Source organism: Meriones unguiculatus, chromosome 14 (genome assembly GCF_030254825.1).
Source record: "Meriones unguiculatus strain TT.TT164.6M chromosome 14, Bangor_MerUng_6.1, whole genome shotgun sequence".
Lineage (NCBI taxonomy): Eukaryota > Metazoa > Chordata > Mammalia > Rodentia > Muridae > Meriones > Meriones unguiculatus.
In genome coordinates this window covers 45,042,051-45,064,800 of record NC_083361.1, presented here as the reverse complement: position 1 = coordinate 45,064,800, position 22,750 = coordinate 45,042,051, and the positions used below count along the sequence as shown (strand labels likewise).

Sequence of the window (22,750 nt, the reverse complement as noted above, 5' to 3'; positions counted from 1 at the left end):
TGAAAGCATCTTCCTCATCTCTAGACTCTTGCTTCTTAAAGGTTCTACCATCTACTACAGTCACCACAATGAGGGCCAAGCTTCTAACACATGAACCCTGAGGAAAAACACTCTCACATCATAAACAAGTCATAGCAGAAAATAACCTGGACCAAATGGTTAGAAGTATGAGAGATCAGAGAGATGCTTAAAATAGCAAAGTCATAGCGCAGCTACTAATGATCAAGTTAGGGTTGTAAGTTAGAAGTGAACTAGAGAAAAGGTTATGGGAACCAAAGAAATCAACATTTAATGTTGGAGAGATCTGAAGAGGTCTGAAGAGGGAAGGAAAAAAGTCAGTCACGAGGCCTAGAACAAGATGGACAAACTGAGGAGCTGATGAGAGTATAGCTAGAACATGGATGGGGAAAAGGCACTGATGGAGGAGAGTAGAAATGAACAGGAAGCAAAGACACCAAGGCCACATGCTGGCATGCAGATTTGTAGGGTGGACAAAGACAATGCTTTCAGTGAAAGGACAGGAGAGCTAAGACTTCCATGAAGCCAACAGGAAATAGGGATGGACCAACCACAGGGTACGTTTCCTTATGGATTAATCAGGTACCTGAGATCAGGTGCAAAAATGCAAACATATGGAATGCTAAAACCAGATTTTAAAATAGAAATGTGATGCATGCTACCATTGCTTTCAAGACATTTGAAGAAAACTTATGAGTCCTCTGGAGAAAACTCATGACTCCAGAGGAGTCATATGCAAATAGGAGAGATAGTCCCATAAACCAATGGTTCTCATACTTGGTAATGCTTTGGCCCTTTAATGCAGTTCCTCATGTTGTGGTGACCTCCAACCATAAGATTATTTTCTTGCTACCTCAATTTTGCTACTGTTATGAATCATGATGTAATAATCATAATGTAAATATCTGTGTCTTCTGATGGTCTTAGGTGACCCCTGTGAAAGGATGGTTCAACTCCCACCACCACCACCAAAGAGTTCACAACTCACAGGTTGAGAACTGCTGCCATAAACAGTGGCAGTATTTCAGGAAGGAAGCAGGTTGCCACCTCATGAATACACACTCTGAATTGTAAGAAAACCATATCTACCCTGAGAGTTTCAGCAACAGAAAATAGAACTATAAAGTTCTCCTACATTGCTCCTTAGATCACTAAGATTAGCTCCTTAGTGCTCTAAGCAACTTAAGCCTTCTTCAGTGAGAGGCTCTGCTGTGTAAAATCCTTGGTGGACACTGCACGCCTCGTGGTTAGACGTACACAGCTGAGAACCAAGGGAATGCCTCTGAGCACAATCAGGACACTGACAAAGCAAACAAAGCAGACAAGCATCAGCTGAGGCACAGGCTCCCTCTGCCTCTTTGCTCTCTTTCTGTCTGGCATGGAGTGGTGCATAAAAGAACCACACCTAAAAATGTCGCTGGAACAGCTGCAACCTCACAGAAATGAGAATATTGATCAAACGTCAATGTAATTGATGGAAATCACGTGTCATTTTCAAAATGGAAAATTATTTTTAGGTTGTTAATATAAAAATGGTATTTAAAAGACACTTACCGTCTTCTACAAATCAAACGGCTAGACTTCTAAACACTAGTCTTTAAACTCCAGAGAGGGAAAATGGGTAAAATACAGTTTGATGTTATCTAAACTCCTGTGGCAAATAAATTACAAAACCTTCTGTCAAGGAAAATTTATTTTTTAAATACACAAAATGTTTTCTTAACAGTGATATTTTTCTTCCCAGTAAGAGACCTATTGAAGGGGTATACAAACTGGATGCTGACTATTTCAACATGTGGAGTAGCTACAATAAGAAAAACTGTGAATATTCTTAGGATAACTGACAATTAAAAGACAGCTATTTGGGTATGCTTGTGCCATTTCTTATACAGAATTGCAAGAAATGTTTTTAAAATATATGATTTTCTGTTAAGAATCTTTGTAAGTTAACTTGTATTTCTCTTGTTTTGTCTGCAAGGAGAAGACACTGTGGTTTCCCATCATCCACCTGACCAATACTGTTATTGACAGATCTTTGCTCCCATGTGTGTCTTGGTGAACTCCGTCTCTTCTCCAGACGTGCGGTGGGGAATTCTTCCTCAGGCTGATATTGGTAATGATGAAGTTTCCCTTGGTCTTCAGGTGATGGCTAGCTGTTAATTCCATCCTACCACAACATGAGTGATCAGAAGATAGCACATTCCAATGGTGCAGGACATGAGCATCATAGGGAAGCCCAACCTGAAAAAACAGAGACAGTTATGGCTTCTGGTCTCTAGAGAGAACTGAGAGATACAGAGTCTTTAGATGTTATGCTATTGCAAAACAAACAAACAAAACAAAACAAAAAGAGACCCCAGAATCTATATGTAAGAAGAGATTGAGCTTTCATTCAGGTCGTAAACATTCTTGCCATAACTCATGTGGCTAGGTCCTGGAAACCTGATTGGAGTGGTGAGAAAATGAAGAAAGGCCAGACATACAGGAAAGCTGTGGCTGTGTGAGCCGTGGACCTGCTCTACCAGCAGTGGCCCAGAAACTTAGTGTTTTTGTTTTACACATGTGACTGCAGAAGGCAGGTTTGCTCTGTGCACTGGAATGTGGATACGGTTTATAGCATGCAACTGAGCAAGGAAGTGCTTTCAGCTAATCTTGGTAGAAGTCTCCTAAGTGTAGTCTAAGAATTGATAGAGCTGTAATTTTTGTTATCCTATTTCTGCAGTTTCTTAAAATCTTCAAAGTTCTAACCCATAACTGTACATCTCTAGATTCTGTGTGTCCCATGTTTTACACATAATGCACAGAGTTGCACTTGCACTCTCCCCCTTTACCTTATTTTCATGCTTCTCATGGGAGTGTTTCCTCATCTGACTAATGTGAGGTCCTTGTAGTTAGATGTCCCTCTTGGGGTGCCACTTGCTATTATCTGCGCAGTCTAGGAGCTATGGGGAATGGAGGCAATGGAGGCAATGGGGAATGAAGAAATAGACGCACAGAGACACAGTTGTGGTGGGTTGTGTGCTCTGACAGAAACATACCAGCAGTTCTCTAGAAACTCGGTTTGTTATTTCATTTGTCTAAATCAGTGAGGCAGGGTTTTGTATACAGCTGAATGAGGAGGCAGGAGGGTTAGAGTACACAGATAAACAAGGAGGCAGGTTTAGCTAATCGCAGTCGAAGGTCTTTTTAGGGGAACAGTCTCAGGCTGTAAATATCCCAGAGGAGGAAGTTTTGATCTATATTTTCTGCACATACTGTCAACATCCACACATAATTTAGGGAAGGTTTTGCCATTTTCCCTGGGCCTGGTACGTGAAAAACCTTGTCATTTCTGTGAGCACTGGCTGTGTTCATTTCAACAATATACATTCACTCAAGATTTCATCAATTCTTCACATTATTTTGAACAATGCCACTATTGGAATCTCTGGTATAGCAGTGGTCTAGCATGTGTGAGAATCTAGGTTAGGTTTCTATCATTGTTCCACCTCCAAAAAACTCTAGATGTTTCCTTCAGCTGTATCAAGTTGCAATTATCATTGTTTAGACTTTCAAAGAAAGTCAAATTTCTATTATCTCATAAAGTCTTTCTCACTTAAAGCAAGTGAAGATTGAAAGCTAGGACTGGGAGATAGGGCCATCTCTTTCTGAAGAAGGTAACAGCGTGGCTTTCATCTGCATTTGTGAGGTATGAATGAGATGTGTGAGGAGGTATGCAACTACTTATGAAGGTTATTATGAGGAAGTCATGAGTTCATGTCTCTAAATCCTTTAGAGCAGAGTGTGATCACATGGTGAGCCCTCACCTAGTGCTAGCCAATGCATGCTGCTCCATGCGGACGTCTGGCCCAGACCCATGTGACAGGGTTAAAGAGTGCACAAAGCCAGAGAAAGCCTGGATGGTGTTTTAATCTTCTTTCTATTTCTGTAATAAATACCATGATACCCCCCCAAAAAAAAAACCTTGGGAAGAAAGGGGTTTATTTCATTGTGTGGGTTATAGTTCATCATCAAGGGAAGATAAAGCAGGAATTCAAGTGAGGAGAGTTAAGCAGAAACCAAAATGGAGGCATACCGTTGACTCTCTTGTTCCCCTGACCTTTCCAGCTACCTTTTCTATACAGCCCAGGCCTATTTACCTGGGCACTTTACTCCTACAGAGGTCTGTGTCCTTCTCCTTTATTTAGGAATCAAGAAAACTCCCCACAGCTTACAAGACAGTCTGATAAAGGCAAGTCCTTAATTGAGGTTCCTTTTCCCCGGTGTCTCTAGTCTGTGTCAAATTGACTAGTAAAATCCACATCTTTGTCAGCTTGGCACACAAACACATCACTGTTAGACCATAACCTTTCCTTTCTTATTTGTCTCTAAGACCTCAGGCTAACATTAATATCACAATATAAAACATAGTCCAGCTTTGAACAGTCTCACAGTCTTTAAAAATGTCAATACTTTAAAAGATCAAGATCTCTTTAAAAATCCAAGCCCCTTAATGGTGGATTCCATAAAAATGAACTGTTACATATATTCTTACTCCAAAAGAACCTGGATATCAAAACAATTATTTAAGCAAAAGCTAAACTCAGTAGTGTAAATCCAAATCCTGCAGCTCAGTGTCTGATATCTGGAACCTACACATTTTTTTTTTTAGGATCCAAAGGGCCAGACTATGTTCAGCATCAGCCACTGTCCTTGGTTAAGTTGTTCCATGGTCCTGGGATCTCCAGCCTCCCAGGACTTCATTGCAACTGAGCTGCACATTCACTAATGGCCTCTCCTGTCCTCACTTTGGGGACTTCAACTTAGCTGCCCTCTACAACCCCTCTATGCCTTCAAAACCAGTACGGTTGGGCACCTCTTAATATATTAAGAGTGGCCAGTTTGATCCGTGGTCTCGGATGCTTTGGATCACAGCTGAGGCCATAGTTCCTAGATTTTACCCCAACACTGCTGATCTATTTTGAAGCCTAGCTGATTTTTCAGCCCCAATGTGTCTTAATGAAGCAGGAACACTTCACTTCCAAATTCCATTACTTACTTTGAAAATTTTTAAGTGTATGGGAGTGCTGACCATATGTATGCTGTGCATCACATGCATGTAGTGCAAATGGGGGCCAGATGAGCACATAAGAGCCTCTGTAATTAGAGTTACAAATGGCTGTTAGCTGTCAGTGGGTGCTGTGAACCAAAGAACAATAAGGGCTCCTAACTACTGAGTCATCGCTCTAGCCCCTTTCACAGGCTCTCAATTCAAATTTATGGCACACAAACAGACCTGACAGTGTCTGCTTCTTGTAAAATTTGAAAAGCCATGTCTCTGTTGTCTTGATTGCTCTCAGCATCCTTATATTCTAAGCTCCCACAGAACAACCCACTGAGCTGTTAATGCTCAGGGAATTTTCCAGCCCAGTGTCCCAAATGTTTTCACCACCTTTCCCCAAACAGCAGTCCGATCTGTCAGCACAATACTCCACTCAGCATCTCTTCTTGTTTTCTTTCCATTCTTATTTGTTCTATGTTGTGATAAACACCATGTCCTTAATAACTTGAGTTTATTTTATCTCACAGGTTATAATCCATCATGGAGACATGCATCAGAAACTCAAGGCAGACGACTGAAACAAACACGATAAAGAAAAAAAAATCTTATTGGTTTGTTTGCCTCTGGCTTGCTCAACTGTCTTTTAAAATACAGCTTAGAACGACTGGTTTAGAAAAGGTACCACCCACAATGAACCAGGTCCTCTTATGTTAGCAATTAAGAACCCCGCCCCCAACCTCCTTACATGCCCACAGGCCAATCTAATGGAGACAATTCTTCAATTGAAGTGCTCCTTTCCTTTCCCAGGTGTCCCTAGTTTGTGTCAAGTTGACAACAAAATTCATCAGTATAGACAGGAACATGAAATGTTTTTATCAGGGGAAAACTTAACTACACAACACATGGGCTCTACTGGAAAATAGAATGTATTTTATGGTATTCTCAAAAACTATAGAACAGACTTTTGGTTCTGAAGCAAGATGAAGAGGGTACATTCTTATCCCCTCCCTCTATGCCAGCACAGCCAAGAATTCTGGACAAATAAAGAAGGACCCTAATGGTGAAAAGAAGCCGAACAGCAGGACAGCTGAGAATCTTGAAAAAAAATGGCATGGCAGTGAGTTGCCCTCCCCCATCCTCCATGTATTCCCCAGAAAGCTGACTCATGGGAAACTCAATGGACAGTAGATTCCCCAAAGAAAGGGGCCCCAAGAAAAGCATGCTCTAGCCAAAGAAACAGTAAAGTAAAAGTATAGATAGGCAGGATTCTTGTAATGAGTAACTGCTGAAATACAGGCAACTACTACAGGGAAGATTTATTGATAAAATCTTCATTCTACATCTTGACAGAGGCCACAGAGAGAGCCAGGCTGTGAGAATTATCTTCCTGGGGAGTCACAGAGAAGCATGGAGAGCTCCACCCCTCCTTGGATGCAAAGAGGTCTGTGGCTTCTCAGATGGACTATTAGAGAGAAGAACTCCAAGAATCGAGCAGCTTCTTGCTCCACAGCCTTCCAGCTGCTAAGGCCATACTCCCACAAGGTCAAGAGAGCAATATGGACTGCCTAGAGAGAAAAGCAATGCTGACCTCCACATGATGAAGATGCTGGGGAGTGAAGCAGGGCAAAATGACCCCACTTAGCAGTGCCTTACCATGAGTCTAGGCCTAGCAGGAAATGTGGACTTGAAGAGCAGCTGCCTTGTCCCCACCAGCGCTGTCAGGCCCTTCTCAAATTGAAGGTTTAGATAGGACACAGACATGGTATTAATCACAGAAATGCTTCTCCACAAGTGAGAAAACTATAGAACAGTTACTATTAGGGTGTTATAAACCCTGAAATTATGCAACAAACATTTTGAAACACCCAACATAAAAGACTATTACGCAGCAATTACAAACATACTTGAAACAAATGAGGGAAAAGTAGCTTCAAAAGAGAAGTAACACACAAAAAGGTGGACCTGATGAGCTTAGAACTTCAGCTGAAATGACTTCAACACACTAACATAAGATGGGCACAGTAACATAAGAGAAAGTGTAAAGGAAAGACCCACAAACATGAAGATATCTAGGAAAGAGAACAGAATATCACTCACCAGAAAAAAAGCAGACTGAAAAAGTACAAATTCTCAGGCCCCCACATGACAAAGATCTAATGTGTGTCACCAGAAGAAAAATGAGGGAAGAGGAAAAAAAAAAAAACGTATTCAAAGAAATAAAAGCTGAAATCCACATCCCCCTCCAAATAATGCCCCTCTAAGGTAGTGGTTCTGAACTACTTCTTTGGGGATTGGACAACTTTTTCATGGGGGTCACCTAAGACTATGAGAAAACACAGATATTTACATTATGATTCATAACAGTAGCTAAATTACAGTTATGAAGTAGCAACAAAAATCATCTTATGTTTGGAAGTCACTGCAACATGAAGAACTCTATTAAAATATCACAGCATTAGGAAGGTTGAAAACGACTGTTCTTTTTTTTTTGTTTTGTTTTGTTTTTTTTTTCTTTTCTTTTTTTTTTCTTTTTTATTTTTTATTTTTTTTTTATCAGTTACATTTTATTAACTCTGTATCCCAGCCATGTCCCGATCCCTCATTCCCTCCCAGTCCCTCCCTCCCTCCCTCATCTCCACCGTGCCCCTTTCCAAGTCCACTGATGGGGGGACCTCCTCCCCATTCATCTGATCCTGTTTTATCAGGTATCTTCAGGACTGGCTGCAAAGCCCTCCTCTGTGGCCTAACAGGACTGCTCCTCCCTTCGGGGGTGGGGAGACCAAAGAGCCAGTCCTTGAGTTCCTGTTAGAAATAGTCCCTGTTCCCCTCACTTTGGGAAACCAATTGGTTACTGAGCTACCACAGGCCACATCTGAGTGGAGGTTCTAGGTTATATCCATACATGGTCCCTGGTTGATATGGGGTAAGATGATCAATCCTCATTTAGAAAGACAGATGGGATGTGCATTGAACATATGACAGGAGTTTACTGAGCGCATCTGAAAGACTCTAACTAGCAGTGTTTTCAAAGCAAAGACTCATGACCAAACCTTTGGCAGAGTACAGGGAATCATAAGAAAGAAGGGGAGTTAGTCTGATGGGGAAAGGATAGGAGCTCCACAAGGACCAAATATATCTGGGCACAGGGTCTTTTCTGAAAACGACTGTTCTAAAGACTTAAGTGCCGGATCCTTTTCTAAGTGCTGAGATATTCTGCTAAAATGTATGGCAACAAGTTAAACTCCTGAATAGTATAAGAATTCTTAAGCCATGAGAGAGACACAACAGTGTAGCTTCAGGAAAAACTGATTTTATCACCAGAAATTAACAGGTCAACAAAAAGTAACACAAATTCCTGTATCCTAAATACCATTCATGGCTAAAGGAAAACAAAAGGGGCAGCAGGTGACAAAAAATGCCCCTGAAAAGAGGTCTTCACACATCAGGAAGAAGAACCTGAGGACAGGGAAAGAAAATAAGAAGAAATAGTTAAACTTGATCGCCCTTCTCAAGAATTCAGTTTTCAAATGATGTTGGGTAATTGAAGCAAAAGAAGATGTAAGGAGCTAGAAACGTATTTAAATGCTTAACTCTAAAGAAATTATGTATGTTTAAGGTAGTAGATAGACTAATTACCTTGATTTTACCATTACAGGATGGATATACTCATGAACCCATAAATATGCTCAATTTTATGTGTCAATTAAAAATTGAACAAAATTAGCCTGGAAATATATACCAGTGGTAGAGCACTTGTCTGGCATGCACAGGTCCTGGATTCAATCTTCAACATACACACAAAGAAATGAAATTAAACTATCATTGCTTTGTCTGATGTGAATCTCAAACAATATACAGGGATATTTAGAACAACTGTGACATACAAGTGAGCACCAAGAGAGCTAAGAGAAGCTAGGTTTTCACATGCCCTAGGACTGTGAAAGAGCAGGGGCAAGAGTCATGTGAGTATCAACTGCTGGTGGTATATACAGAAGACACATGAAGAAGCATTGGAGAACTCTAAGAAATGCCATGCAATCCACCAGAAGGCAGTAAGAGAAACTAAAAAGGAAATCAACAGAAAGCAAAAATAAAATAGCACATATGAGCACTACCAGTCACTAACTGTATTAAGTGTGAAAAGCTAAAATAATGCTTATTAAACACATGGATTATAGGATGTCATTTTAAAAGCCCTACATTCTGTCTATAAGAAATTCGCTTCAATAATGGCACGGATTGACTAAAAATAAGAGGATATAGAAGAGAAACATGCAAACATTAACCAGAAGTAAAAGAGTGACTACATTCGTATCACATAAACTGTAATTAGAGTAAAGAAAATTTAGCAATGAATGCACAGAAATTGTGACAAGAAGCTCAATACCAGTTAAACTCACTCCAAAGATAATAAAGTACTTCATGTCAGTGCTTACACAGCAGTCCACGGTTTCTGCTTTAGTTGGGCTTTACAAGTAAAGCAAAGAGGCACAATGTGTACTGATGGAGCACCAGATCCACCAAGAGCAGTTCTAAATGAGCAAATGGAAGACCTGGAGATCCCTCAGACAGTTACTGACAAAACCAACATGTGAGAATGGGAAATATGTTGTGGCTTATAGGATGCCAGACCCTCATTATACTCAAATATGTCATTCTTCCCTCCTATTAACAGTACAGCTCATAAGAAATCAAACAAGACTATAGCATGTAGTATTGCCTAACAGCTGGACATTTCTGGTTATATATATATATATATATATATATATATATATATATATATATATATACATATAGCACATTCTACCCAGTAAAAGCAGGGTGCACATTCTTTTAAGCACCCACAAAGAATTAACCAAGATAGATGATATTCTATTCCATAAAATACACCTCTCAAGATTTAAAATAATCACAACCATACAGAATTTTTGGTCATATATAACTAAATACCAGAAAATTAAAAAAAAAAAGGTTCAGGTAATCAAAGAACATGCTTCAAAATAGCCCATTGCAAAAGATTATTTACAGAGAAAACAATTAAATATGCAAAACTGAATGAAAATGAAAATACTACGTATCATAGATTGAGAGGGAATTTATTGAATTGAATGCTCATTTCAAATCTTTTTTGAAATCTTTGTTGTTGTTGTTTATTTTTTATTTTAATCACAGGCCATTCACTTGTAACCCAGGTGTAGCCCTCTTCCTCTTTCTCCCCAATCCTCCTCTCCCTCCCTCATCTCCTCCCTGCCCCCTTCCACTGATAGGGGAGTCCACTGATAGGGGAGGTCCTCCTCTCCTTCCATCTGACTCTAGCTTATCAGGTATCTTCAGGACTGGCTGCAATGTCTTTATCTGTGGCTTGGTAAGGCTGCTCCTCCCTCGGGAGGGGAAGCTCAATGAGCCAGTCATTGAGTTCATGTCAGAAATAATTCTTGTCCCCCTTACTAGGGAACCCACTTGGATACTGAGCTACCATGGACTATGTCTGAGCAGGGATTATAGGTTATATCCATGCATGGTCCTTGGTTGGAAAAACAGTCTCATAGAAGACCCCTGTGCCCTGGTATATTTCGACCTTGTAGGGCTTCTGTCCCCTCTAGGTCACACTAACTCCCCCTTCTTTCATATGATTCCCTGCACTCTGCCTAAGGTTTGGTTATGAGTCTCAGCATCTGCTTTAATACACTGCTAGGTAGAGTCTTTCAGAGGCCCTCTGTGGTAGGCTCCTGTCCTGTTACTTGCTTTCTTCTACATCCAATGTCCATCCCCTTTGTCTTCCTAGGTGAGTATTGATCATCTTACCCCTGGTCCTCTTTCTTGTTTATCTTCTTTAGGTGTACAGATTTTAGTATGTTTATCTTATAGGTCTAGTACCCACTTTTAAGTGAGTATATTCCGTGTGTGTCTTTCTGCTCCTGGGATATCTCACTCAGGATGATTTTTTCTAGATCCCACCATTTGCCTGGAAAATTCAAGATTTCCTTGTTTTTAATTGCTAAGTAGTATTCCATTGTGTAAATGTAACACAATTTTTGTATCCATTCCTCCACTGATGGACAACTAGGTTGTTTCCAGGTTCTGGCTATTACAAATAAAGCTGTTACAAACATGGTTGAGCAAATGTCCTTGTGTGCTTGAACATCTTTTGGATATATGCCTAGGAGTGGTATAGCTGAATCTTGAGGAAGCAGTATACACAATTGTCTGAGAAAGAGCCAGGTTGATTTCCAAAGTGGTTGTACAAGTTTACATTCCCACCAGCAATGGAAGAGGTTTCCCCTTTCTCAACAACATCTTTAATGTAAGACTCTTATCTAAAGAAATAGAAAGAACTGGAAAATAAACCCCAACCAAACAGAAGGAAATAATGAAGATGAGAACATAAATACACAAAATTAAAAAAAAAATAGTAACAACCAGTGCAACCAAAAGGTGACTTTTAAAAATACATCACTAAAACTAAACAGCTACCAAAATCCCAACAAAGCACAAATAGAACTGCCATGAATGATCACGGTTAGTAGAGCAATGCAAACACTGCAGACCGCGGACCCTTCAAAGGGTAAATCTGCAAACTGCACAAACTAATGGAAGAATAAAGAGGAGGTCACATCTTACCTTTTTTTAAAAATTGAGTTTGTGCTTACAAATCTTCAAAATAGCAAGACAAAACTGTGACAGACCAGGTTGTTCAATCAGTGAATTCCATATAACATTAAAAAATGCAAATTCCACAATTATATCTCCAGACAGCATGAGAGGGAATCTAACTTCTCTACTCACGAGTAGTCACATACTATGAAAGCCAAATGTGTAGATGAACCTGCCAATACAAAATGGACTTCTCAGCTTATTTGTGGTTTTTGGCTCATTTTCTGTTTAGGCATGTTTTGTCTTGTTAGTTTTTTTGTTTGGTTGGTTTTAGGGTTTTGAAGGAGTCAGGGGAATGAAGAGAGACAAAGAGAGGAAGAAGAAGCTGGTTAAGTAGAGATGTGGGGAGATACAAGAGTTGAGGAAGGGTAAAAAATGTGACAGGGGTCTTTCTAGAGACTCATACTCCAACCAAGTACCATGCATGAAGATAACCTAGAACCCCTGCACAGATGTAGCCCATGGCAGTTCAGTGTCCAAGTGGGTTACATAGTAATGGGAAGAGGGACTGCCTCTGACATGAACTGATTGGCCTGCTCTTTGATCACCTCCCCCTGAGGGGGGAGCAGCCTTATCAGGCCACAGAGGATGACAATGCAACCACTCCTGATGAGATCTGATAGACTAAGATAAGAAGGAAGGAGAGGGGGACCTCCCCTATCAGTGGACTTGGGGGGGGGGGCATGTGTGAAGAAGTGGGAGGAAGGGTGGGACTGGGAGGGGAGGAGGGAGGGGCTAATGGGGGATACAAAGTGAATAAAGTATAATTAATAAAAGTTAAAATAAAAAATAAATATAAAAAATGGCCAAAAAAAGAATAGAAACAGACTTTTCTCCATCTGAGATCTTACCAGTGTCAATGGAAACACAGAACGGTCTGTTACACAGCAGGCTCTACTTCTATTGTTACCTTTCTCTTTGTAGATACTTCCTATTGTTTGATTGACTGAGTTGTTAACTCAAGTCCTAGAAAATGAGTTACATAAAATTAAAAAAAAGTTAAAAAAATGTGACAAAAATATATTACATGAAAAGTGTTTTAAATAAAATATTTTCTAAAAGACAGAGAGATGATAACAGGAGGAATAAGACTCTTCTTATTAGCAGATAATTTATTCAAAAAAATCTCATGAAACTTACAGATAACCAAAGAACAAACAAAAACAACTAATAAAAATAAACAGGAAACAATGAATTCTGTAGAACTACAACACAAAATCAAATATATTTTTTCTGTGTGCAACCAATGAACACATGGGACTTGAAAATAAAGCTCAATGCCAGTTAAGATCACTACAAAGGATATTAAGTGTGCAATGGTAGTAGAGTTTTCTTACTATGGTTCTCCAATATAACTTGAAATCAAATACAGTGATTCCTTCAACATTATTCTCCTTGTTCAAAATTTCTTTGGCTATCTGGGTTCTTTTGTGTATCCACATAAATTTTGGTGGGAATTGTGATGACTATGCAGATTTCTTTTGGTAGGAGACCCATTTTCAAAATACTAAATTTCTCTGTGAATGAGCATCATCTTAGATACTATTGCTGTGATGAAACAACATGACCAAAGAAACTTGGGGAAGAAAGGGTTTATTCAGCACACACTTCCACAACACTGTTCATCATTGAAGAAAGTCAGGACAGGAACTCAAACAGGGCAAAATCCTGGAGGTAGGAGCTGATGCAGAAGTCATGAAAGGGTGCTTCTTACTGGCTTGATGCCCATGGCTTGCTCAGTTTGCTTTCTTATAGAACACAGAATCACTAGCCCAGGGATGGCACCACCCACAACAGGCTGGCTCCTCCCAAATCAATCACTATTAAGAAAATTCCACCCCTGCTTAGATATAGCCTATAGGTAGCTCAGTCTCCATGTGGGTTTCCTAGTAAGGGGAGAGGAGCAGTCTCTATTTGATCACTTCCTGCTTTTTGATCACTTCCCCCAGATGGGGGACCTTGCCAGCCCCCAGAGGAAGAGGATCCAGGCAGTCCTGATGAGACCTGATAGGCTAGGGTCAGATAGAAAGGGAGGAGGACTTCCCCTATCAGTGGACTAGGGAAGATGGATAGGGGAGGAAGAGGGAGGGAAGGTGGGACAGTAAATGAAACAGCACAGTAAGTGAAATGCCTAATTGAAGAGAGAGCTTACAGAATGTGAAAAAAAATTTTGCTAGCTACAAGTCTGAAAGAATACCAATATTTATCATATATAAAGAACTCAAAAAAATAAACAAGAAATCAAACAGCCCAGACAATAAAAGGGCTAATAAAATGGAAAGTTCTTAAAAGGTGAAATACAAATGGACAATAAACACAGCGAGTCTAATATCACTGGTTATAGGAGAAATCACATCAAATATATGCAAGTAGAGGCAGTCATATTGAGCAAACTATCAGCCTCAAAAAAACAAACAACCTTTTCTCTCATGTCTGGATCATAAAATTTACAAAAACATAAAATCATGTATGTACACATGAAAATAGAAATGAAACTGCCTTAAAAAAATGAGGGGACTTCTGGGTTGTTTCCAGGTTCTGGCTATTACAAATAAAGCTGCTACAAACGGTTGAGCTAATGTCCTTGTTGATTTCTTGAGCATCTTTTGAGTATATGCCTAGGAGTGGTATAGCTGGATCTTGAGGAAGCGCTATTCCTAGTTGTCTGAGGAAGCACCAGATTGATTTCTAGAGTGGTTGTACAAGTTTACATTCCCACCAGCAGTGGAGGAGGGTTCCCCTTTCTCCACAACCTCTCCAGCATGTGTTGTCACTTGAGTTTTTGATCTTAGGGATTCTAATGGGTATAAGGTGAAATCTCAGGGTCGTTTTGATTTGCATTTCCCTTATGACTAAGGATATTGAACATTTCTTTAAGTGTTTCTCTGCCATTCGATATTCCTCTATTGAGAATTCTCTGTTTAGCTCTGTGCTCCATTTTTTAATTGGATTACTTGATTTCTTGCTGTTTAACTTCTTGAATTCTTTATATATTCTGGATATTAGTCCTCTGTCAGATATAGGGTTGGTAAAGATCCTTTCCCAGTTTCTTGTCCCAAAAAGACAAGACAGTCATTTTGTGGAATGGATATAGATATTGTGGTATATCTACACAATGGAATATTACTCATCAATAAAAAACAAAGAAATCATGAAATTTGCAGGTAAATTTGCATCCTGAGTGAGCTATCCCAGAAGCAGAAAGATGCACATGGTATATACTCACTCATATAGACATATAATATAGGATAAACCTACTAAAATCTGTACACCTAAAGAAACTAATCAAGAGGGAGGACTCTTGCTAAAGTGCTCAATCCCTATGCAGAAAGACAAAGAGGATAGACATCAGAAGAAGGAGAAAAGAGGGAACAAGTCAGGAGCCTGACACAGAGGACCTCTGAAAGGCTCTGCCCTGCAAACTATCAATGCAGATGCTGAGACTTATGGGCAACCTTTGGGCAGAGTGCAGGGAATCTTAGGAAAGAAGTGGGAAACAGTAATATCTGGAGAGTACAGGAACTCCACAAGGAGAGCAACAGAACCAAAAAATCTGAGCACAGGGGTCTTTACTGAGACTGATACTCCAACCAAGTATCATGCATGGAGATAACCTAAGACCCCTGCTCAAATGTAACCCATGGCAGTTCAGTGTCCAAGTGGGTTCCATTGCAATAGGAACAGGGACTGTCTCTGACATGAACTGATTGACCTGCTCTTTAATTGCCTCCCCCTGAAGGGGGAGCAGCATTACCAGGCCACAGAAGAAGACAATGCAACCACTCCTGATGAGACCTAATCGACTAGGATCATAAGGAAGGAAAAGAAGACCTCCCCTATCAGTGGACTTGGAGAGGGGCATGTGTGCAGAGGGTAGAGGAAGGGAGGGATTGGGATGGGAGGAGGGAGGGAACCACAGAGGGGATAGAAAGTGAATAAAGTGTAATTAATAAAAAATTAAAAAACAAACAAAAAAAGGAGACTAACATGAGTGGTGAGGGAAAGAAAGAGGGAGGGAAGGACATAAGGAGGTCTGTTCTGTTCACAACATATAATCATTGAAGATATCTGTATGTCCCACAGCACTGTGTACAATGAATACTATAATACAATATGTGATATATATTATATAATATAATACAAATAATACATATAATAAAATTTAAAATAATGAAGAGAGGATGAGGATGTGAAGGAATAACTTAGGTCTGACCTTAAATCCTTGACCACATATATATGCAGCAAAATACAGAATTGGCATGAACAAAACCAGAGAAAATAATTGTGACACTTTGAGTACTCACAAAGGGAATGTCCAACATACTCATAATGTTAAGTCTCAAATTGATTATAATCTTAAAACAATTTCCATCAAATTCAGAACAAGATAATTTTTCCTTGATACAGATGAGTTTATCTTAAAATCAACATTTACTTATTGAATTCCATTTTCAAATCCTTAATTGCTTTTGTCATCCATTTAGCTTTATGTTTATATTTCTTTGGATGTCAATAAAGCTTTTGTTTATTTTAAGTTCATTGATTTGTTTATGTCTTATTTAAACTCCTGAATTATTTGATGAAGTTTATGACTGTTCTTCTATAACTTGTGTCCTGGGGTTCGTGTAGGTCATTCTCACTGGAGACTTATAGAACTGCTGGGTTTGGGGAGGAGGCATATTATCTTGACTTTTCACATAATTTGTGGTTTTGCAATGAAACTTGAGCATGTAGACTTTTTTTTCTGGTTGTATGTCTGATGTGGACAGAGCAGGCTGGGGTGATAGACAGGATGTACATCCTGGCCCAAATCTGGAGGTTGTAGAAGGCTTGAGTGGGGCTCTTCATACTGGGCTTGAGCAATGGGTGTTACACCTGGTTTCAGGATTGAGGCTCGAGGTTAAAAGGATGTGCTCATCATGCTGGGCCAAAGCACAGAATGAAAATCTTAAAATTTATATGGTAAGGCATAGGCTATCAAATAGCAAAAGTAATAACACTGTGAACACGAAAGCCTGCTACATAGAGCCAATAATCTTGGTCACATGGTGCGACAGAAACATGCATATGGGTCAAGGCCAGGCACATGCCCAGCTAAGTTCTGACAAGGATACAGTTGGAGGAAGGATATGTTTCTGGAGCAGCCAGCTGCCAAAGGCCAGAGAGAGAATTTCAACCTCAACCTTACACTTGACACAAAATTTGATGGATCATGGGTTTAAGTGTAAAAGAAATCTATAGAACACTTAAAGGAAATTTAGGGTCAGATCTTTGGAGCCTATACTTTAAAGAAGAGTTATTATTGACAACACTACAGGCATGACTCCATAAAAACTGAAACTAAAATAAGAACATTTTTTTAAACTTTTGCTCAATGGATTGCCCATGAAAGGATGACTATGTATAAAACCACGACAAAGAGCTGACAATGGAGTCCAATCTAGAACATACAAGATCTCTCAGAACTCAATAGCATGAAACATAAACACTCCAACTAGGCAATAAGCTGAAGACATGCAGGGGAATCTCACCAGAGAACAAATGGCAAGGTGTTTTGATTTGTGGCTGCTATGGATGAGGTGGGGATGCTGGTAGAGTCATTGTCCCCTAAGATGTGGAAGGTTCCTCAGTAGACAAAGGAGACAGCAAAGTGCCCCTGCACAGCAGCCTGAAAGGCAGAAGCCTCTGGGGAAGCTGCGCTGCTTGGCTAAATGAGGTGTTTCTAGTAACAGAGATGAAGTTGCCTTAGCTCCAGTGGAGCTGAAGGGGCCGGCTGAAGGGAGGCTTGCTGAATCTCAGGCTAACAAGACACACTGTGTCTATATAACAAGACAGAGAATCTGGGACAGGGCATCCAGGAGACATTTAATGACCACAGAGCTTCAGGATAACCAATCAATCCAGGCCAGTGCCACTATGACCAAAGAGGCCCAAGTAAGGAACCCAGTTAGTGGGAAGAGAGGGCTGGAGACAGGTGCAGAGAGGAAGAAAGGGGTATTGTGGAGAGAAGAGCAAATATCATTTATAATCTTTTCTACTACTGGTTTAGGTTAGTGTACAAAGTAATAGATTCCAGTGTGTCCTTTCATACAGATGTGTCACTGTACTTTGTTCTTATTCAGCTCTAGTGTCTTAGATCCTAGCTTTGCTACCTGCTTATTGGGTTATTATATAATAACAAAGAATCATGCATGCAAAGATAATTGCATATACAGTGAGATCCCTAGAAGGCCTTCTCCCACAAAGATACACAACTGGTAGGTTTTTATGACTGTAAAAGATGTCTTTCCAGACCAGAAGCCAAACTATTCCACACTCAAAACCAAGTCCAGCTCACCGATTATTTTGTGGGGAATTTTGCCATATCATTATGATAAAATTTCAATGGAATGTCTTACATCATTTTTGTTCTAAGTCTTTGGAATCTGTATGGAGTCCTTTGTCCCACACACCTGCCTGGACTTGCTGCATTTCAGGACCCCAGGAGGGTCTTCTCCAGCAGAAGGGTTTGCTCAGGCAGGCCCACAGTCGTAGGTGGTCTCAGGAAGTGCTGGACCAGATGCAACTCTCAGCCTCTGAAAAGTGACATTTTTACAGAAAAAGTGGGTCTGAAATAAGTGGGCATATATACCCAGCTTGGCATTCCTGGTACATTTCTGCTAGTCCAGAAAAAAATAAAACTTTGCTAGTATTTGTTATGCTCCTTGGGCAACTCAGTGGCAGTGGTTATGGGGGCTGTTTACTCCGAAGCAGCATTCTCCTGCCTGCAGGCAGCTCCTTTCTCCCAGGACACTTCAAGGCAGGAGTCTGCCTGGCGCTGATACTTTCTCCTGTCCTCGCAAGTGAGGGACCTTCATTGATGGTTCAGAGATTCACACCCTTTCCAGCCAGGAGCCAAAAGTAATGACTTCCTGTCCCTACTGGGAGTTCGCCAGCATAATACAGTTCATGATGCTCCAAGTTCACCAGAAGCTTCTAATTCCCAGCAGACTCATTGATCTTGCTCCCTAAGGCTTTCTGAGACACTGCTCTACCAAAGGGCTTAGGAAAACAATGTTTGCTGAGCCTTCAGCATGACCTTATGTTTTCTTTCTCCATGCGATTCTTTCCTAAGCTTTCTAGCCCAGCTACCACAAGAAGAAAACACTTTAATGTCAGAGCTCAAGTCAAGATGCAAAATGTCAGATGAAGGCTGATACAGGTATGCATTGCATGTACTATTTAGTTTTAAGTTAAAAAAAAAATGTCTGAAGTGCATGCCATGGCTTCCAGGCAGTGGAAAAGCAAAAGGCAGGGAGGAGATGTTTTATCAGGGCTTTACAAAAACCTGAATTCAACAAACACTCTATTGTTTCTTTCCCAATAGACAGCTTGCCTATGGTTCTAAAAAGAAAAAAAAAAAAAAAAAAAGGCACCTGATGTTGCCCTTTGGCAACTGTGATATTGTTTCTTTCTATTCTATCCACACTTCAGAAGAACCTGGTTTCCCATGTGGTAGGAAATGCAAGAACAAGAACGCTTTTCCTTCTGCAGACCTGTGAAGGCTGATCACAGGTACACACAAATTACAGATTACATATAGCGTTTCTGTAGGCAAAGGGTCCCTCGAGATCAGCCCTTCCACACTATGGCCTGTCCTCAGATTGTTCTCTAATCTGTTTCATGGGAAATGTCTCGGGTATCAGCACCCATTCCCTGCAGCTAAGGCCCCATCATTGAGTCTCCACCAGAGGCATGGAAATGCAGGTACCCAGGATGGGGGACTCAGAGGCTCTCAGAAGAGAAGAGGGTGCATTCAGAGGCAGAAAGTAGTTTTTGGGATCAGGAGCAGCTCCCTAGCACAGTGCACTGTAACCAGCTTCCAGTAGCAGTCCTGGACTAAGAACTAGGACAGACATCTTAGATGTCATGGTAAGGAGGAATGCATCAAAGAGAAAAGGACAGTGTTAGGTTCCAAACCTGGACAAAGGGCTGAGAAGCCTATTTAACATATCAAAGGGGACCTGTCCAACAGGTTCTCCCTGCATCCCTTAGCCCCAAAGTATTACAGGGTCTTCATGGCTGGACCCCTATCCTGAACTCTCCAACCCCGGATAGCTGGGCTGCTCTTCCCGCTATAATCCCACAATTCTGGTTACCCACTCTTTTTCTGTCTTTACACCTCCTGGCTGCTGCACCTGGCTCCCTCTCTCCTTTCTCCCTTCCTTTTGCTTTCTCCCCACATGGCCCAGGTCAGGGTCATGTGCACTCTGGTCTCTCCCAGAGGTTGCTACCTCTGGCTATGCTCTCCCATACGCCTATAATAAACTTTCTCTTTCACCACACCTAGGCGCAGTCATGCTCCTTTCCCTCTATTCCATTCCTTTTCTTTATCATACAGACAAAGTTGGAGAGGAAAGGATACTTAAGGCTAAAATTGGCAATATTTATCTCTGTTCCAATCCAGGACACGCCATCTGGGTGGTTTTTATTTTTCATGCATTTAACCTTATGAACAGACCCTGTCACCTTAGCCAACAGAAGAAAGAGAAAGAGGAGAATATCATGTGCCCTGTTATTTCTGGAGGTGGCGGGGGGGGGGCTTTCCTCATTTATTCATTGTACGCTTGCGCTATGCACCTCAGCCCACAACCTGTGGGGGGGGGGGGGTAGGGATGGCAGTTGTACCCTCTGCCTTGTCTCTTGGCAAGTTATAGGTCTCTGAAGTTTATCTCCCAGACTAGGACTCTCCCCCCTTCCTTCCCTGGAGCCTGACTGTAACTAGCATACATTTCCTTAAGCATCCCTCTATGGTGGGGGTCGGGTCATCTTTACCTGCTGAGCATCCCTACTGTGCAAATCCCTACTGTATGGGGACACAAGGGCTAGGCCCAGCACACACTTGGCTTCATGTCTAGGTACCATACTGAATTCTATCAGTACTTCTAGAAGCAGCTAGATCCTTCCCATATGTTACCTTCAGATGTCAGAATGTGATCTTTCTTCTTCAGGCTTTTTGGAGAGTGTTTTTTATCACCCAGGTTAAACAGCAGCAACTTTGGTCCACTTCCCCAGTGAGCTCTTTAATGTTATGCCTTTCTTTCTTTCTTTGTCTTTCTTTCTTTCTTTCTTTTTCTTTCTTTCTTTCTTTCTTTCTCTCTCTCTTTCACTTTCTTTCTCTCTTTCTTTCTTTCTTTCTTTCCTTTCTTCTTCTCCTCCTCCTCCTCCTTCTTCTAATATGACACAGGGTTTCTCTGTGTCTCCTTGGGTGTCCTGTCCTGGAACCTCTTTGTAGAACAGGCTGGCCTCAAACTCACAGAGATCTCCCTGTCTCTGCCTTTCTGAGTGCTAAGATTACAAGCATGTGACATCATACCCATCTGCTTTCTTTTTGGTCTTCTTTGCTTTTTTTAATTTTTTTTTGTTTTGTTTTCTTAGTCCTCCTTTTAGAACTTTCTCTACCATCTGCTCCCTTCTTTCCTACCTGCAGTGCTGTTCTTTACACTTATTTTGGACTACCTCTTCTTGGTACTTTTTCTAGAACTTTCTCTACCATATGCTCCTTTCTCTTCTACCTGCATTGCTGCTTCTTTTACTGGCATCTTATCTTGGACAATAAATATCACAACGTCTTCTCTCCTTTGAACACACACACTCACACACACGCACACAAATTGTTATTCTTTCTGTTCCAGCCCTTCTCAAATTCCTTCTGCCTTCATTCACATGGCCCCACAAGACACTCACAGTTAAAAACAATAATACATAAGCCAAGGTTGTAGTAAGTGTTGTGCATATTCTCAGTGCTGGCATGGGCCCTGACACAGGCCAGACCTCAATGGAAGTACTCTACCTGGAGGCCTTGGCTGGCTGCCAGTATCCAACATCATGAAAAAATCAGATGACATATCACAAACCGTGGATCAAAATTAAAATTCTAGTAGTTCTCACTGAACGATATTGCTTTTAAACAAGTATTATTGCCTCTACTAGTGCTATCTATGTCTTTTTCTTTTTGTCTCTGTCTCTCTTGCTCTCTGTCTCTCTGTGTCTCTCTGTCTCTCTCTCTCTCCCTCCTGTCTCTGCAGTGCTGAAGATAAAACCAATACATCATACATGCTGAGTATACATTCTACCACTGAACTACAATCCCAGCTTTTTCCTCCTACCTTATTTTTTCCTTATTATTTATTCTTCTCTCATATATTATATCCTGACTGCAGTTCCCCTCCCTCTCCTCACCCTATTTCTGACATACACCTCCTCATTTCCTCAGATCCACCCCCACCTTCACCTCCCCTCAGAAAAAAAAGCAGGCCTTCCAAGGATATCAACCAAATATGACATAACAACTTACAATACAATCAGGCACGTATTCTCACATCAAGGCTGGATGAGTCAACCCAGCAGGAAAAGGGTCCCAAAGGCAGGCAAGAAAAAAAAAAAAAAAAAAAAAAAACCAAACAAACAAAAAAAAGAAAACAAAAAAAAACAGTCAGAGACAGCTTTGGCTCCCACTGTTAGGAATCTCATTAGGGTACAAAATCATAACATATGTGCAGAAAATATAGATCAGATTCATAAAGGCTCCCTGATCTCTGTGAACCTACTTTAGTCCCAGTCAGCTTCTATGGCCCATGTTCTTGTGGTACCCTTGATCCCTCTGGCATCTCTAATCCTTCTTCTCTCTCCTCTGCAGGACTTGCCAGGCAATTGCCAACCATTGCCTAATATTTGGCTGTGGGACTCTTCATCTGCCCCCATCAGTTGCTGGATAAAGTCTCTCTAGTCTCTGATGATGATTTTGCTATCCTGGTCCCAGTACATCCTGCAGGCATGACAAACAGTAGGTGGGAGGTTTTGTGGCTGGGTTGGTATCCCAAACCCTCCACTTGAGGCATTTGTTATAGAGGATGACTGGTTCAGGTTCCATGAACCCCATTACTAGGAGTCTTCACCAGTGTTATCCTCAGAGTCCATGGAATTTCCATTGCACTAGGTTTTTACTTTGTTCCTGAAATGCCCTCCAATTACTGTCATCTCTCTAAGTATTTTCTC

General features: G+C 40.8%; 1 protein-coding gene across 2 annotated transcripts in view; it reads right to left on the bottom strand.

Moving 5' to 3' along the window:
• Positions 1-1,827: 1,827 nt before the first annotated feature.
• The window catches only part of Oca2 (OCA2 melanosomal transmembrane protein), a 321,231-nt gene continuing 300,308 nt past the window's right edge, over positions 1,828-22,750 (bottom strand). For both annotated transcript variants that reach the window (XM_060366263.1, XM_060366262.1), the window contains one exon: positions 1,828-2,259. In XM_060366263.1, the coding sequence (XP_060222246.1) occupies positions 2,175-2,259 (85 nt within the window). In that variant the 3' untranslated portion in view covers positions 1,828-2,174. The remainder of the gene's footprint in view (positions 2,260-22,750) is intronic.